The 14,907-nt window shown below is 39.9% G+C and overlaps 1 protein-coding gene and 1 long non-coding RNA gene across 2 annotated transcripts; one reads left to right on the top strand and one right to left on the bottom strand.

Moving 5' to 3' along the window:
• Positions 1-3,339: 3,339 nt before the first annotated feature.
• Positions 3,340-9,545, bottom strand: lrrc4.2 (leucine rich repeat containing 4.2). The gene is made up of 2 exons (XM_008411264.3): positions 8,247-9,545; positions 3,340-8,105 (listed from the first exon to the last, which is right to left on the bottom strand). Exon 2 carries the CDS (start codon positions 7,982-7,984, stop codon positions 5,984-5,986), a length of 2,001 nt encoding a protein of 666 aa, XP_008409486.1. The 5' UTR covers positions 7,985-8,105; positions 8,247-9,545; the 3' UTR covers positions 3,340-5,983.
• Positions 9,546-9,682: 137 nt separating this feature from the next.
• LOC108166382 (uncharacterized) lies at positions 9,683-13,593 on the top strand. The gene is made up of 2 exons (XR_001776737.2): positions 9,683-12,136; positions 12,241-13,593. It is a non-coding gene; the product is annotated as an uncharacterized LOC108166382 (long non-coding RNA).
• The last annotated feature ends 1,314 nt before the right edge of the window (positions 13,594-14,907 follow it).

Here is a 14,907-nt window from a genome sequence, read left to right as displayed (position 1 = left end):
TTAATATCAACTAATGCAGTATTGTGTCTGACGTTATTCTGAATGAAACCTATGACTACCTGGTGGCTTTGCACTATTCTTAGAGTTTCTTCACTTTCCTATAAACTTCAGTTTGACATCTTTTTCCAGCAGGCATTTTTTTTTTTTACTGAACCTCCATTTAAAAAAAAATCCAAACTGCCATTTAAGAGATTAAACTATGCAGAGATCTCAGACTCAGAATAGTTATAGCACCATGATGCCCAGTGTAAGATGATCAATCAAGCTTTATTGGGGTAATGAGAATGCAGTCTTGGCCACTGTTCACTATAAAGAATGCCATGGGTCATTTCTTTCAGTAACCTTGTAGGCATAGAAAAGTACCTCTTCCTGCCGAAACTTCATTAGCAGATACAGATCCAGAAACTCTGGGCATAGCTCTATCTCATAGTATGCCAGCAATAGAACTTTATCTCAAAACTTTTTTTGTTTTTGCTTCTCTGCAAGTGTGACTGCCACTCACAAAGTAATTCTTTTTATCATTGTTTTAAAAAAAAAAATAGAAATAGCATGCACTATTGGTTCTTGGAAGTTGCATCTTTCACGACAAGTTGCTCAAGTCTTATCAGTAACACCCACTAGCAGAGTATCAAAAAAAGGAGGAGTAAAACCTGAAAACAAATTAGTGGGAATGTGTGTGCATACTGCAAAACTTAATACCAATCTTTTTTGCAGAGCAGATAACAAACTGGGTGTCATTTCTTTGAGGTGTTGAAGCAATAATATTAATATAAGGGAGTGAGTGAAGGAGGAGGGGGAGACAGAAGATGGCAGTAAGGATGGTTCCTTTGTAACAATTCAAGATCCAGTAAAATTCAAAGAGAAGACTGTGACTCAGCTGTTGGACTTCAGTCAGCAGCCACTCGAGAGAAAAAAAGATTATATTAACCCTACCATTGTCAAGGGAGGGCTTTCTAGGTGCTTGTTTTTAATAGTGAACATGACTTATTTTAGCATATTGTGCCTGACAGTGGTGGAGCACAATCAGATCAGCCAATGGACAGTGTTATGGTATTCCCAGACTTTACTCTCTTTTAGCTGTTACACAGAAGAAGAGGAGTGAAAAAAAATATATTTTAAGAAAATAATTAGTTATCAATGTTTTCATGTATCTGGTAATAAAACACATAGAAGGCCTCACAAACAGATAGAAGCCTCTTGTGGGATTCTTAGCAGAGACAGAGCCATGTTGTGCTGGGAAAAAAAAATAAAAAATGAGTCTGCTGTTTTTGTCAACCCACACACATTGAGACATCCAAGAACATCCAATTTGGCCAAAACAAAGAGCTGCATGGCTAGTGACCGAGTTCAAAGAGACATTAATGAAAACGAGGAAACGCTTGAGTCTTGACTGCTTGTAGTGGTTTACCTGCTCCAGATGAAAACATTAGCTCGTTTTTTCCCTTCTATTTAGACCAAAGCAAAGCTTGAAAATTGCTTGCCAATAGTTTATTTGTTTTGAATGTATGTGCAAAACACATCCCTTTTTGCAAATGATGCTGGGAAAAATCTGCAAATTACTGGGCATGGTTGTTCTGCTGTACCAGCAGGTAAGATATTTTTAAAAACAAATCACAAGTTGCATACAGAGGGGCACATTCACATTTGCTGCCAGCCCATGTAACTATATAATAAGTCTTTAAAAACTGTATGTTATCGTAGTAGTAATAACACAGGAACATTTATAACATTTCAATCTTTAACAAGTACATTCATGAAGTGGTGGTGTTGGCATTGTGGGGTTAGATGGCTCACCTATATATGTCTAACTAAAACATATAATATTTCAATTTTATATTTTAGTCAGAAGTGATTTTTTGTTGTTATATAGATTCATAACAGACAGAGACATACAGTATTTCACGACTGTATTTCTTGTAATTTTAATGAATATAACTTAGAAGTAATAAAAACCCAAACTGAGTGTCATAAATAATTTCAATAAGCATCGTTACCTGTAGCAATGCCTTGGAAACAGATGAAATGTAAACATCTTTCTTACTTTATGCTTCAGTTTTTTTAAGCTAATGAGATAGGAACTCTTAACCAGCAGCTTAAACTTCTACTTCCATGGGGTATAAATACATGACACAAAGGTCACTTTTCTCTGGCCACCCAAAACTGTGAAAACCAAATCACTTGTTGAGAGAACTGTGGCACAGAGTGACATCTTGAGGTAACTAAATCTATATCACAACCACCTGATTGAATTTGCATGCCAACACATTTTTTCAGAAGATATTTTCAGATATTTTATCATTTTTTTAAACGCTCCACCGTAGAAACATAATTTTGTTGTATAGTAAAAAATGAATTGACTGAATTACTATTTTTTTCCTTTTCTGTTCACACAAATAAAATAAGGATTTGGTAATTACCAATTTGTTTTAAGGAGTCAGTTACATATTGAATTGTCAAGATCTCATCTCATTAGTCTAGGGGTCTGATTTTTTTAAAAGTTTGCACAAAAAAACACATACAAACTTGACATCATGCTCAAACCTGATATACAAACACACAAACAGGATTGCAAAATGAGGAGAATCGCAGGTACAATTAATCTAGTGTGTCTGCTTTCATGAATATGCAAAGCATACATTGCGCTTTCTGATCATCAGAAATCGCAATGTATGTTTTGCATACTGGGAAGAGGATATGCAAATGTAATGACTTACCATCCGTGATGCCATTAACTAAACCTAAACAAGTTTGCTAGATCTTGTTTTTCATCTTTATTTGACCCACAAAGATATGTGCGGTGACTGTGGTGAGTAGTAGGCATAGATACAATGCACTTGCTCTTTTTCTTCTTGACGCAATTCATTGTGGAATCTTTGTAGATCAACCACTTAGCATTTCAATTTTTGAACAAAAGACAAATGAATTGAAGACTCATTAAAATTGAAAAGCAGCCTTTTGGTTTAGCACAACTTGAAAGCTTTGAAGCAAACAGCTTTAGCATTGTTACTGGGTAAAGCAGTTGCAGTATCCCTATAGTACATACAAATCTTACACATCTTGCCTGTTAGTCTAATTTTTTAATTTCCTGGTTACCCAAAATACTTCTGGAAAAACAATTTAATTAGATTTAGGAATTCACCAACACTCCAAGCGTGATTGGCAGTTTATGAACAGACTCTGTCAATGCAATTTTATTATTTCAAAATAAAAATCTCAAACTTAGCCATAACAAGTGGTCAGGCGAAAGGCACCGACCTTCATATTCAGAGCTAACAATAAGAGCTAACACTCCGGTTTGACATCACATACCTGGGCAGCGCTTCACAAGAACGACTTCACTTTCAGGAAAAATATTGTGTTTTTTTAATTTCACAAGATCTCCTGTTATGGTATCTTGTTACACTCCAAATATGAAACAAAATACGAATGTGTAAAAAAAAGCACATCATGACCAGGGCTTAGCAGATGACCTGTGATCCTGTGGGCTCATTTCTCTTTAAAACAATTTTCAGATTTAAACGTTAAATATAAATTAAGCAGATTCTACCAGAAAACTGAAAATTGGCCACAGTATGATCTTTAGGTAGGAAAATTATCCACATTTGGTCAAATCGAGCCAGAAATACGTCAGACACAAATCATCTTTCTCCCATGAACATTAGGGGTACAAATAATGGTGCAATGAGTGAGTTTGTCCAAAAACAATTATTTTTTAAGATGGTTTTTGTAACTGCATAAATGTATTCAAATTGAATGTTACTTTTTTTTTAATTAAATTTGAGATGATTACTGAAAAAGGACGTTTTAAAAATGATTTTCCCAAATATTTGTCAGGGGTGCCAACAGTTCTGCTTGATGTACGATAATAGTCATGTGCAGTGCTGAGAATTTAAATGAAATATTGGTGGTGCTTTCAATTCACAATGCTTTATTATTTTCACAGGTTTCATATTTTAATTTCCTCTTCATATCAAGTTTTTTCAGCATTAGAAAAATTGCACTGAAATATAAAACTTTCAAATGACCATTAACCTACACCTTTGAATAGCATGTGTCAAATCATTACAATATATGGAAATCTGCTGAGTGACTGTAGAAATGGCAACAATTAAACATCATAGAAGAGGCATTTAAATGATCACAGAAAGAAGCCACAGTTATGGTAGCTGGCTTTGTAGCTGCATGACATCAAGATCATTGCTCAGAAATTCACTGGCACAAACAGCATCTGATGAAAGAAAAAAAAAGCTAGAATTTAAAACAAATTGCTTTCTTGTTATTAGGTGTCATTGCAAATTGCTTAAGTTGCCTTGCACTGCAATTTATATTATTTCCATTTTTTCATGTTAACAACACATCTTTTTTTTTTTCTTTTCTCAATTAATATCAGATTCAGAAGATAATTAGTTCCTAGGATGAGAATGTAAGAAAAGGAATGCACAATCTGTGTATAACTATGTCAGACATGTATTTTTCCCCTTCACAGTCACTGATAAATCAATGTTAAGAACTAAGCTGAGGCATCAAAGACCAACAGCTTATCTGACCTGCATAGAGCCCCACTGTGGGGTATAATGCAGCATTGTACACCAATTACTTAAAGACCCATTCATGCAGACACGAAGTAAATGCATAGGACCGTACAATAAGGGTGTGGGGTAAGATACCATTTACATTACTGCCTTCAGCCTTTAAGACTAAACAACTTACATAAATATAAAGATACTGACAGAAGAAGAAAAAAAAACATCAGATGAAAGTCTTTCAGATTAGAGAAATGCAAACCAAATGATGTTTTTTTATTACCTCCATTGCCTCCTTTGTTGCTCCATAAAAATAGTGTTGCTAAAAATAAAAGGTAAAACTAAAGTAAAATGATTTAATAGTTTAGTCCAAGGAAAAGCTCCAGTGTCAAGACATTCATTTGTTTGACTTCAATACTCTGTGTTTTGTAATTCCAAAAGTAGAATCATCAGCAAAGCCCCATTTTAATGCACAACATGTCTTTTCTTTTGAAAAATTGGCATTGGAATGAGCCCTTGCACAGACGAGTCAGGCAACTGCTGTAATGCATTACTAAATTAGCCCTAAACACTACACAAGCCATTAAGAAGCATGTCAAAAACCTAAAGGGAGAATACAAAATGCAACCAATGACAGAAAATAAAATTTTAGCAACAGTTGTTGTTAGACTGCATGTCACCTTTGCCAGTTGAACCAGTGGAGAATCATGTACACATTAAATAAACATGTTTCAAATGCGCTACAAAAAAAAAAAAAAAAAAGCACTGGCACTGTCTAAAGAAATACAACGTTGCGCCAGCAAACACAGAGTTAAGCCTTAGCTGCAGAAATTCACTGCAGTCCAAAAGCATTTGGCTGATAGCTACCAAACAGCACAATTTACCCTGGCTATTTTGCTGCTATAGGACAAATGTTTATGTCTATCATTATTTTACTAATGCTTTTTTTTGTTCCTTTGTTAGGGAATTCCATTTTATTGCATATTATATTTGGCATGGTAAAAACAGGAGTTTGCATGTTGAATTGCAATTATAAACTGGTGTCTTTATGAAGAGTTTTACTTTTCCCTAAGTGGGGTGAAAAAAAAATAAACTAAATGCCTCTTTACTTACATTAGACGGTACCACTCTCTACTTTCAGTCAGAAAAGCAAATTATTTTATTGTATTTTTTTTAAATAGAAGTCATCAGATATTAGAAAATAATTTCAAATTACTTTTCTTTCTTGATATATTCTGCTTTTTTTTTAAACCAATGTCTGGCTGGACTTTCAGTCATATATATTTTTCATATTTATATATTTATGTATAGGCATATACAAGAAAAAAAGTCTGTTTTGCACTTCTGTACAAAAGAAAGTTAACATTTTGCTCTTTGTGCATTATATTGCATGGACTGGTGAGCAGATTTGAGAACAGAGGTTTGGACCGAGTCATAAATAGATCCACAGGGAGTGTAATTCAGATTTGGGTCTCTTGAACTTTCTCCTTGCCATGAGAGGTCATTATGACATAGGGATCAGCAATGATGCTGATGTGGCTGTGGTGCTGTCTGACTGAGCGATGGAGAGAGTTGTTCTGGGTCCAGTGAGCTCCATAGCTCCCTTGTCGGGATGACGAGGAAGAAGACACATATCCAGGTTTAAATGTGTTGCTGTTGTGTTCCACTAAAGTTGGCAGTACCAAACCTGTTTCGTCAGAGCCACTAGATCCGGATGTAGGTGGTGGAACAGGTGGAACCTCTTCCTCCATTTGTATGATTTCTATGGTCCTGGCTGCAGCCACAGTACTTCTCTGCTGATGCCTCTTACGCAGTTTATAGAATGCTATCAACATGGCGGCTGCCAGCAGCGTAACAGCTACAAAACAGCCAATGATGATTTTTGTGGTTTTCATCATCTCATCCAGACTGGCAGGTGGCCCGCTAGGGACTCTGGCTGTAGGAATTGACACCTGCCTTGGAGTTTGGGTATTTTGGAACAGCACAGTTGGTGTGGAGATGAACACAGGTTGAAAAACAGAGGGTGAAGCGGGTAAAGTGGGCTTGGGCTTAGGTGTCTCCTCCACTGTGGGCTCTAACACTTCCACTGTGACAGTTGTAAAGTAGGATAGGTTAGAAGTGTTAAGTTCAGCATTGCTGACATTGAGATAGGCAGAAGCATTGGAATTGCCTGCCATGTTGCTCACCATGCAAGTGTACACTCCCGTGTCTGAAGGGAGAACGTTGGAAAAGTTGAGTGTCCCATCATTGAGAACAGATATCCTTGGATGAGCTGAGCTATGGGTTAACACAGTCCCATTGGGGAGAAGCCATCGGACAGAGCTCATTGCTGCTGTACGACACTTCATTTCCGCCACCCTTGCAGCAGAAATGTTCAGATCTCTTGGAGCATCGAGTATGACTGGCGCTGAGCACTGAAACGTTGTTTGATCAACTTCCACTAAGTATCTTCCTCTCATCTGGACTGGAGTGTGGCAGCGTCCACAACAGGTGGAATTTGTGGGAATATTTTCTCTGAGCCACCAGGAAAGCCAAACTACATCACAATCACAGCGCCAAGGGTTATGGTGTAGATGTAGCTCCACCAGGTACTGTAGAGGGGTGAACAAGTTATGGGGAAGGGACGATAAATTATTATGGGCTAGATTCAACTCCACCAAAGCAGTGATGTCATCGAATGCGTTCCTCTCAATGATGGTAATGGCAGAGTTCATAATCCAGAGTTTACGCAAATTCTTCAGCCCACGGAAGGCCCCGGGCTTTAGCTCTGGGAAAACGTTTTCAGAAATCTCCAACTCCTCCAGTCCCAAGAGAGGTGACAAATTTGGAAACTCCCTCAAACTGCACATCCCTAAATTCAGGTACTTGAGATTATGAAGGCCCTCAAAAGCCCCTTCTGAGATGTACTCCAACTTCCTCAACTCGCCCAGGTCTAGTCTCATGAGTGAGGGAACTCGGTTAAAGGCATAAGAGGGAATGCTCTCAATTGGATTGTTTCTGAGCCACAGCTCTCTCAGTTTTGAAAGATACTCAAAAGCTCCACTTGGTATAACTGTTAGTCTGTTGTCAAACAACTCCAGGGTATTGAGGCTAGTCAAACCATTAAAAGCCCCAACTTCAATTTGCCTGATTGCATTTCTGCCCAATTGCAACACCTCCAGATGATGCAAATGTCTGAAGGTATCTGCTTGTATGGTCTCTATGCTGTTCTCCATCAGGTTCAGGTACCTGGTGTTGGCTGGGATGTTTGGAGGAACCCTGATCAGGCCTCTGCGGGTGCACACTACCTTGCTGAGCTGGTTAGTGCAGGAGCAAACACCTGGACAGTTCTGTGGAATTGTGGAGCCCAACTCCGGCCCTGTGGACTGGCACATACTGAGAGCAGGCACCATGAGGGAAACCACGGCTAGCAGGGCTGTGTTCCAGGTAGACTGCACATTAACCTGGGCCAACGGACTCATGGTGTGGAGGGCTCATTATTCTGCATGGTGGGGGGAGACGGGACACACCGAAGGACAGACCACCCTAGCCTGGCTGGAGCAGCTCAAGGCTCCCAAGTTCCATCGACAGTGCAGGAAGATGCTGCATCGACATTTTTGTGTGAAGGAATGAAGGGGGAAACAGGCAGAGAAAGAATGAGAAAGGTTATTCTAAGAAAAGCAGCTGAGGAAAAGCAGATCAGCAATGAAACAAAAAGGTTGAGCAACAACAATACTAACTTACCTCATTAGTTTAAAGGTGCTCCATTTTTCCAAAAGTTAAAAGCAACAGCCATGAGTCATATTAACTGAGAAGTCCTTTCCATCAAATGGCAGAAGATAAATTCTCTCTTGTCCCCGTCTTTTGAAAAAGTGATGCAACTCTTTTTTTTAAGCCAAGGATATAAAATGTCTTCTTAAATTTAAAAACAAAAACCAGCTAAGAGAACACTGAGAGCAAAAGGTAAGGCCATGAAATCTTAGCAGGTGCTTAGATCCTTTCTTCCTCCACTGACTCCCCTCCTGCTAGGCTGCAGATTCCAAAATGTTGCTCCACCATGGATAAATCACAATGATCCATTACGTAGGTGATTGCCACAGAGAAGCAGGAAAGATGGGACTAACTGAAATTAAAGAAAAAAATCCCCCTCTCTGTCATCTCCTGGTACATGTGTTGGCTCGTTGGTTGGTTGCCTGTTTGGGTGAGAGACCTCCCTTACTGTGACTTTGCCAAGGGCTTGTCGGTCGCTGATTAGCCCTGTTGTGACAGAGAGTGGGAGACAAAAAAAGACTAAAGAACTCCCGGCACAGTCATCACCCTTTTCGCTCATCCTCTGCTTTCCTCTTGCTTCCTCCCAACGTTGGGCTGGCCCCGGTCAGAGCAGCTGCATGCTGCCGTGTGCACAGTTAGCAGTAATCCGTCTATTCCTCCTGGGGGGAAGGGGGTAGAGGGTGGTGGGAGAGATGGTGGCGGTGAGTGGAGGGTTGGGGGGCGGTGGGGGGATACGCTGCACTGTCGGAGCTTTGCAAAAGGCTGACGGAAGAGAGAGGGAAAAAGAGAGAGAGAGAGAGAGAACACACTTGTCCTCTCCTGCAACAAGAGAGAAGCGAAAAGATGACGCTGGGAGGACAACAGTGGAAGTGGGTTCCGTGTCAGTATCCATAAACAAGGAAAAAATGTTGGGAATTCTCTTCTTCGCTTTTTGTTTTGTCCCATGGGCTGTCTCCTGCAGTGTCCTTCTGCTGGCGTTTTTGTTATTTCTTTCTCCGGGGCTGAGGTAGTAAGTTGTGGCTGTTAGCCATGTGTGTGGCTGTCAGACTTGACGCTGGCTGGTGGACTGCTGCAGTAGTCGGAGTAGCACACAGAGAGAGAGAGAGAGAGAGAGAGAGAGAGAGCGCATGAGGAGCTTAAAAGAAAAGGAGAGAAAGAATTCCTGATAGATTAAGAGCAAAAGAAAGATAGAGTGTGCAAAGCAGAGTTTGCGAGGGAGAGATGGAAAGCCACGCGAGCACTCTCATAGCCAGCCCACCGTCACAGAAACAGCAGGAGCAGCATTCTTATCCTCATCTCTTTTTCTTGTTTATTCTCCAATCTCTCTCTTTTCTCTGCCCCCCCCCTCCAATGTGTGTCGGTGTTGCAGGCAGCTAAGATGCTCGCTCTGCCCCCTCCCTTTGTCCTTCAGTGGGAACGTGAATGTACTGCTGACGCACTCCTCTCAGCTGCTCAGCCAGCCTAAGAGCAGTGCATTGGTTTGATGCAGTGTTCCTGTGTATTAACACATTCAACCTCCCCATCTCTCCCACTCCCTCCCTTCACTGTAAGTATCTTCACCTCTCTTTCTCTACCCCCATTCCACCCCTCAATTTCTCACATGTTCTGCCCTCTTGCCTTCTTTCGTCACTCAAACTCTCCCCTGCTCATTCCTCGCCACTCTAACTTGCGGTCTGTCTGGAAGCTCCCTCTCTTCAGCCAATTATTTAAATTGTTGCTCCCAATTCCAATACATAAAAAAAAAAAAGTCAGACTTCAGGTCGAGAGATGTTTCACATTTCCTGTTTTTTTTTTTTTCTCTCAAACTTGAGTTGACCAGTTAACCAGAGTTTTCTACAGTGGCGATGCTGCTCTTCCGCACCTCCTGAAAGTCAGTCTGCTGTGAATGCGCCTGATGCAGAAGAATCAAAATGAAAAGAAGAAGGAAAAAAACATAGTTGTTCCTTAATTTCTCAGCTGTCTAGAATTTATTATGTGAATTTATTATGTGAGTGAGGGGGTCAGAGGGTCTGTGACATCAGAGGATGCTGAAAATGCTGACTTTGCTCCTCCGCTGGGCAGTCTTCTCTGTAGGGAGGAGAAAGATGAAAGGGCTTGCACAGTGTTATCTTTTGGAAAGATGAGAAAAAGACAGAAGAGAAGAGACTTGCCAAATGAAAGTGTGTTTGAGAGGGTGCGGGGTTGAGCAGAAGACGACACATCCACGTCCTTGGCGGATTGGCAAAAAGAGAAAAAGGAGAACAGAAAAATAGTAAAAGAGATGAGTATAAGGGAGAAGGAATGAGAGAAGACATACTGAATTTATGTCAGTAAAATGGCACTGAGGGGACAAAAATGAAAGGAAATGATGATTAAAGATGAGTAGTTGGACTATAGTGTTGATATTGTTGTGTTAGGCATCTTTTTAGTGTAGTAGAAAACGCCTCCTCTTCTTAACTCAGTTAATGATGAAGTGCAGCCAAAGTTGGACTAACAAAGTATCAAGTAAAGGCTGTATACTTACATAAATTTGATTTCTCGGTTTTCAATTTTCAATAAATTTGCAAAACACTCCAAGCTTTTTTAACATATATGTCTGTAGAATTTTGAGGAAAGAGATTCATTTAGAACTATTTGAAAGAAGGGTGTACCATATCAAAATGTGAAAAAAAAATTAAGCGCTGCGAATACGTTTTGAATGCCTCGTGCCTGAGGACATTTTAGAGTGAACAGGAAACCTAACAGACATGCTTGTTTTTACTGTGAGAAGAATTTGAAGTGCCTGAAGTTCTCCCTGTACATGCCTGGAGAGAGGCATGTACGGTTCTCCCTGTTCTGTTTGCACATACAGGGAGAACATGCAAATTTAATGCCCATGTCAGGGGCCCAGGGTCTTCTTGCTACAAGAAAACATCTGAAATGTAAATACAACAACTTTTTCCCCCAAAAAATTGATACGCCTTTTACACTCAGAGATGCTTGTTTTGAACTTATTTGTTCAAAAATTTCTGGTAAATTTTGAGTTCAATTCTATTTGTCAATTTGGATGTAAAACAGTTTTAAATTATTTTAGTAATATTTTTTCCATCTCAAAAACCCAGGATTTTAACTGGAGCGTTTTGACGTTTTACATCGAATGTACATTAATTGCATCTGCCTATATGGAACAGCATGATACTGATAATTTTTCCAGAAATATTTAAGAGGAGAGGTTGGAGATGCTCCATCATAAATAAGCAAGTCTGTCTGTCTTTGACCTTTTGTTGTTTGGAGCTAAAGCATAGTTCAAACAACAACGGGAATAAATGGAACTTAATTCTGTTTGTTTTGAGCAACAAATTGACAAACTTCGAGGTGAAATACTTGAAAAGAGGTAAAATTTCTGAGGAACAAGTTAACTGGAGTGATTGTCCCACTTTTGTCAGTTTTAGTTATAGGTAAAAAATGGAAAATAAAAAAAAGAAAGAGATGGAAAATGTGTTGGAGTCTGTTGAGAGAGGGAAATAAAACGATTAGCTAAGGTGGGTAGACAGGGTTGGTCAAATAATTGATGGCCATGGTTGTAGCTGCTGCGGTAATATTACAGATGCACGAGCATGCAAAGGTCACTCAGCATATTGAATATGTAATTATTTCTTTTGCTGTCTTTATGCCAGCCATCGTTTTCCATGTTTTACTCATTGTCTTGGTCTGTTTATGTGCTCCGATTTTCAGGATCTGGGTGAGTGTTTGGGCTTTTGTGTTCCTGTTTGAACACAAAATCATGAGAAGAGGGTCTCTGCTGGAGGGCACGACTCTCTTGTTTACCACACACCAGGTTACCATCAGGTCATCTGGATGCTGGTGATATAATGAGCAGTTGAAGGACCTCTCTTTCTCTGATGGTAAACCTTTCTGGGTATTGTTAAACCTCTGTCATTACTATCCTTTTGTGTACTCAACTGAAAGTAATTTGGATTCTGACGTTTACTCTGCTCGTTTCTCCCAGCTATTCCGGTACCTTCCAGGTTGAAGCTGTCACAGGTGACCTCGTTTTTGTCAAAGACTGAAGATTCCAACGCAAACCTCCTCCTTTGGTTTCTCAGTTCGTGGATGCTTTGGCTGCTTCATCACTTTTCACCTCTGTCTGCCTGCCCATTCTCCAACATCCTCTGCTCAGACCCTGCTGGACTTCTCGCTCAGGTTCCAATGGCAAATTATGACAAGATCCATTTCCAGACACCAACATCTTTCACCCACGGCCTGGATCTCCAAGCCTCCCTGGCATCTGTTTTTCATCCTGGAACTGTAAGATCTCCTCTCAACACCTTGCATGATTCAACCAACTTGTGCTCCCCCTTCTAACCATTGCCTCTCCTTTCTGGACACCATAGAAACTTGAAATCCTGACACAATTTTTTGTGTGTCTGCCTGTGACGGAGGAGCCGTCACGAGCCGGGACTCAATTACGAGTCCGTGTCAACAGGCGAGCACGCCCGCACACATACAAACGTACACAATCGCTAACTTACTTCTGTTGCAGCTTAAACTGACGCGGTTCATCGTAGGTGCACACGCGGTGTTCCTGCTTCGGTTAGCATATCCATATTAACCTGTTATTTTCAGCTCCAAACATTTTCCCGGTTCTGTTTCAAGCAGGGTTATTTCCGGATTGTGGTGCGCCAGGAGAGAGTCAGGTGATGATGTAGTCATCAGAACGTACTGAGTGTTTTCTATTAAATTAAGTATTGTATTTTTGATTACAAGTTTATTTTTTTCTCATTATTATTATTATTATTATTACGTATCCTTTATGAGTTCATTTCAGTTAGAAGTAATTGTTTTACTTGTTTGGTCTTTCTGTGTGCGGAGCCTGTGGCTTTAAAAGCAGGGCTCTGTTCCACAGCAAGGCAGTTTGTGGCTTAACTCCTGAGAAGTAACATGGAAGGTGATGGACTTTTACATGGAAGGTACTGCTGTTTGTTTTTAAACCTGCTTTGGACGTCCTTTTATATATTTTGCACCTGCCGTCTTTGTTCACTTGAAGAAGAGCTAAATAAATTTCCCTAAAGTGATCTCTGGCCTTGGGCAGTAATTTTTTGTTTGTCCAAGTCATAAGAGAACCCCGTCACACTGCCATTTATAAAACATACATTTTCAAATTCTTTTTGACCCACATGATTCTCCACAAGGGCCAGAAAACTTTAACATCCACAGCCAAATAGAGACAGAAAAAACACTCCCAGCTTGTGAGAATGATATATTTTTAAGAACTATAAAAAGTGGGTCAGGGCAAGGATTTATTATCGTCTGAGAATTTATTTTTATGGAGCTGTAAATTAAAATGAATTTTATGACACTGTTTTATGGTTGGATATCACTTTTTTCTTTTTTTTTGGGGGAAAATTATATAGCTGGAATAAAATAAGGAAAAACACTATGTTTAAAGTATAATTTTCAGGATTATGAATGAGATGAATTACAGTTGAGCCCTTTTGTGTGTTTCGTCTGACTTATGCCTGGACATAAAAGGTTTTATTAAGTTTCTAATGCACTCATTCATCATCCAGTGTATTTGTATAGCTGATTTCAGCAATAAGGTTGAATGCTGCTTCTCCATGTTTAGTTTTCTTTCTGGGAATGCAGAATTCCCTAACTGTAATTTCCCCATTATTACTGTATCTATGTTATATTAGCATGCCTGACACATTGGGTCTTTGAAAGTTCCACAATCCATGTATATAGCAGGTTTCTAGAATTGATCCATGGAGTAGCATTTACTGTAGATAGATTCAGAATAAGTTTTTTAGCGTGTAAAACAAGGTGATCTTCCAGCCTAATTTAGTTCAACTCTGGATCACAATGTTCTGCTGTTTTTTTTTTTTTAAGTCAGAACATGCTGTCCCTCCTCAATAGAAAATGGGATACAGACTTTATCACTTGTTCTTCACGCCACTCCACTTTAAAAATCTGAAATCATTGTGTGCACACAAATATTGATATGAAGCTTCTGCGCAAATTCAATCTGGAAGGCTCAATCAGCGCCTCCCTCTCTTCACCCTTTACCTATCAGCGTTGGATAACGCCTCGCTTCGGCCAATCATCATACGAGCTCCAGTTTAAAAGGACCTCCTGACCACGGCCTGCTCTGCTTACCAGCTGCAATCAACCCACCTTCTGCTCCTGGCTCTCAGGCCTTCTTCGACCGCCGCCACCCGGAGGGATTACATTCCTATGCAGCATCAGGAATGTTTATCGAGCTTATCGGAGTTCCAGCTCGACATCCCCGGCCGGGGCGTGAACGCCAAAGGACTGTTTATTTGTCATTAAACTTTCTTTAATTGCTTTCTTTCTCTGTCTGAGTCTCTCCAGATTGAAATACAGTGAGATGACTATTGTCCATTTTAAATTGGCTGTCTGGAACTGAGGTGTCTAAAATGATTTCCCCGTAACTTCTTCTCCTTAGAAACACTCGCCAAATTTTACTGAGAAACAGAAAAGCATTGCTAAGCCTGCCAAAAGATTTGCCCAGAAGCCTCCTCCCATTCTGACATTTTCAAAACACTTCCCCTGAGACAGTTTCTTGGCATTCCAACCAAAAGCTCAAATTACCTAAGCTCGGTTCTGCTTATTTCAAAAGAGCAGCAACTTCACTTTCCCTGTTAATCTTAGCTGC

The sequence above is a fragment of the Poecilia reticulata genome, chromosome 6 (genome assembly GCF_904066995.2).
Source record: "Poecilia reticulata chromosome 6, P_reticulata-male-v2, whole genome shotgun sequence".
Taxonomy (NCBI): Eukaryota; Metazoa; Chordata; class Actinopteri; order Cyprinodontiformes; family Poeciliidae; genus Poecilia; species Poecilia reticulata.
Note: the sequence above shows the minus strand (reverse complement) of the source record. Positions and strands in the feature narration are given on the sequence as shown.

What these genes read in the sequence shown, in the direction of transcription:
- lrrc4.2 (XM_008411264.3), bottom strand. Translation starts at nt 7,984, where the DNA reads ATGAGTCCGTTGGCCCAGGTTAATGTGCAGTCTACCTGGAACACAGCC.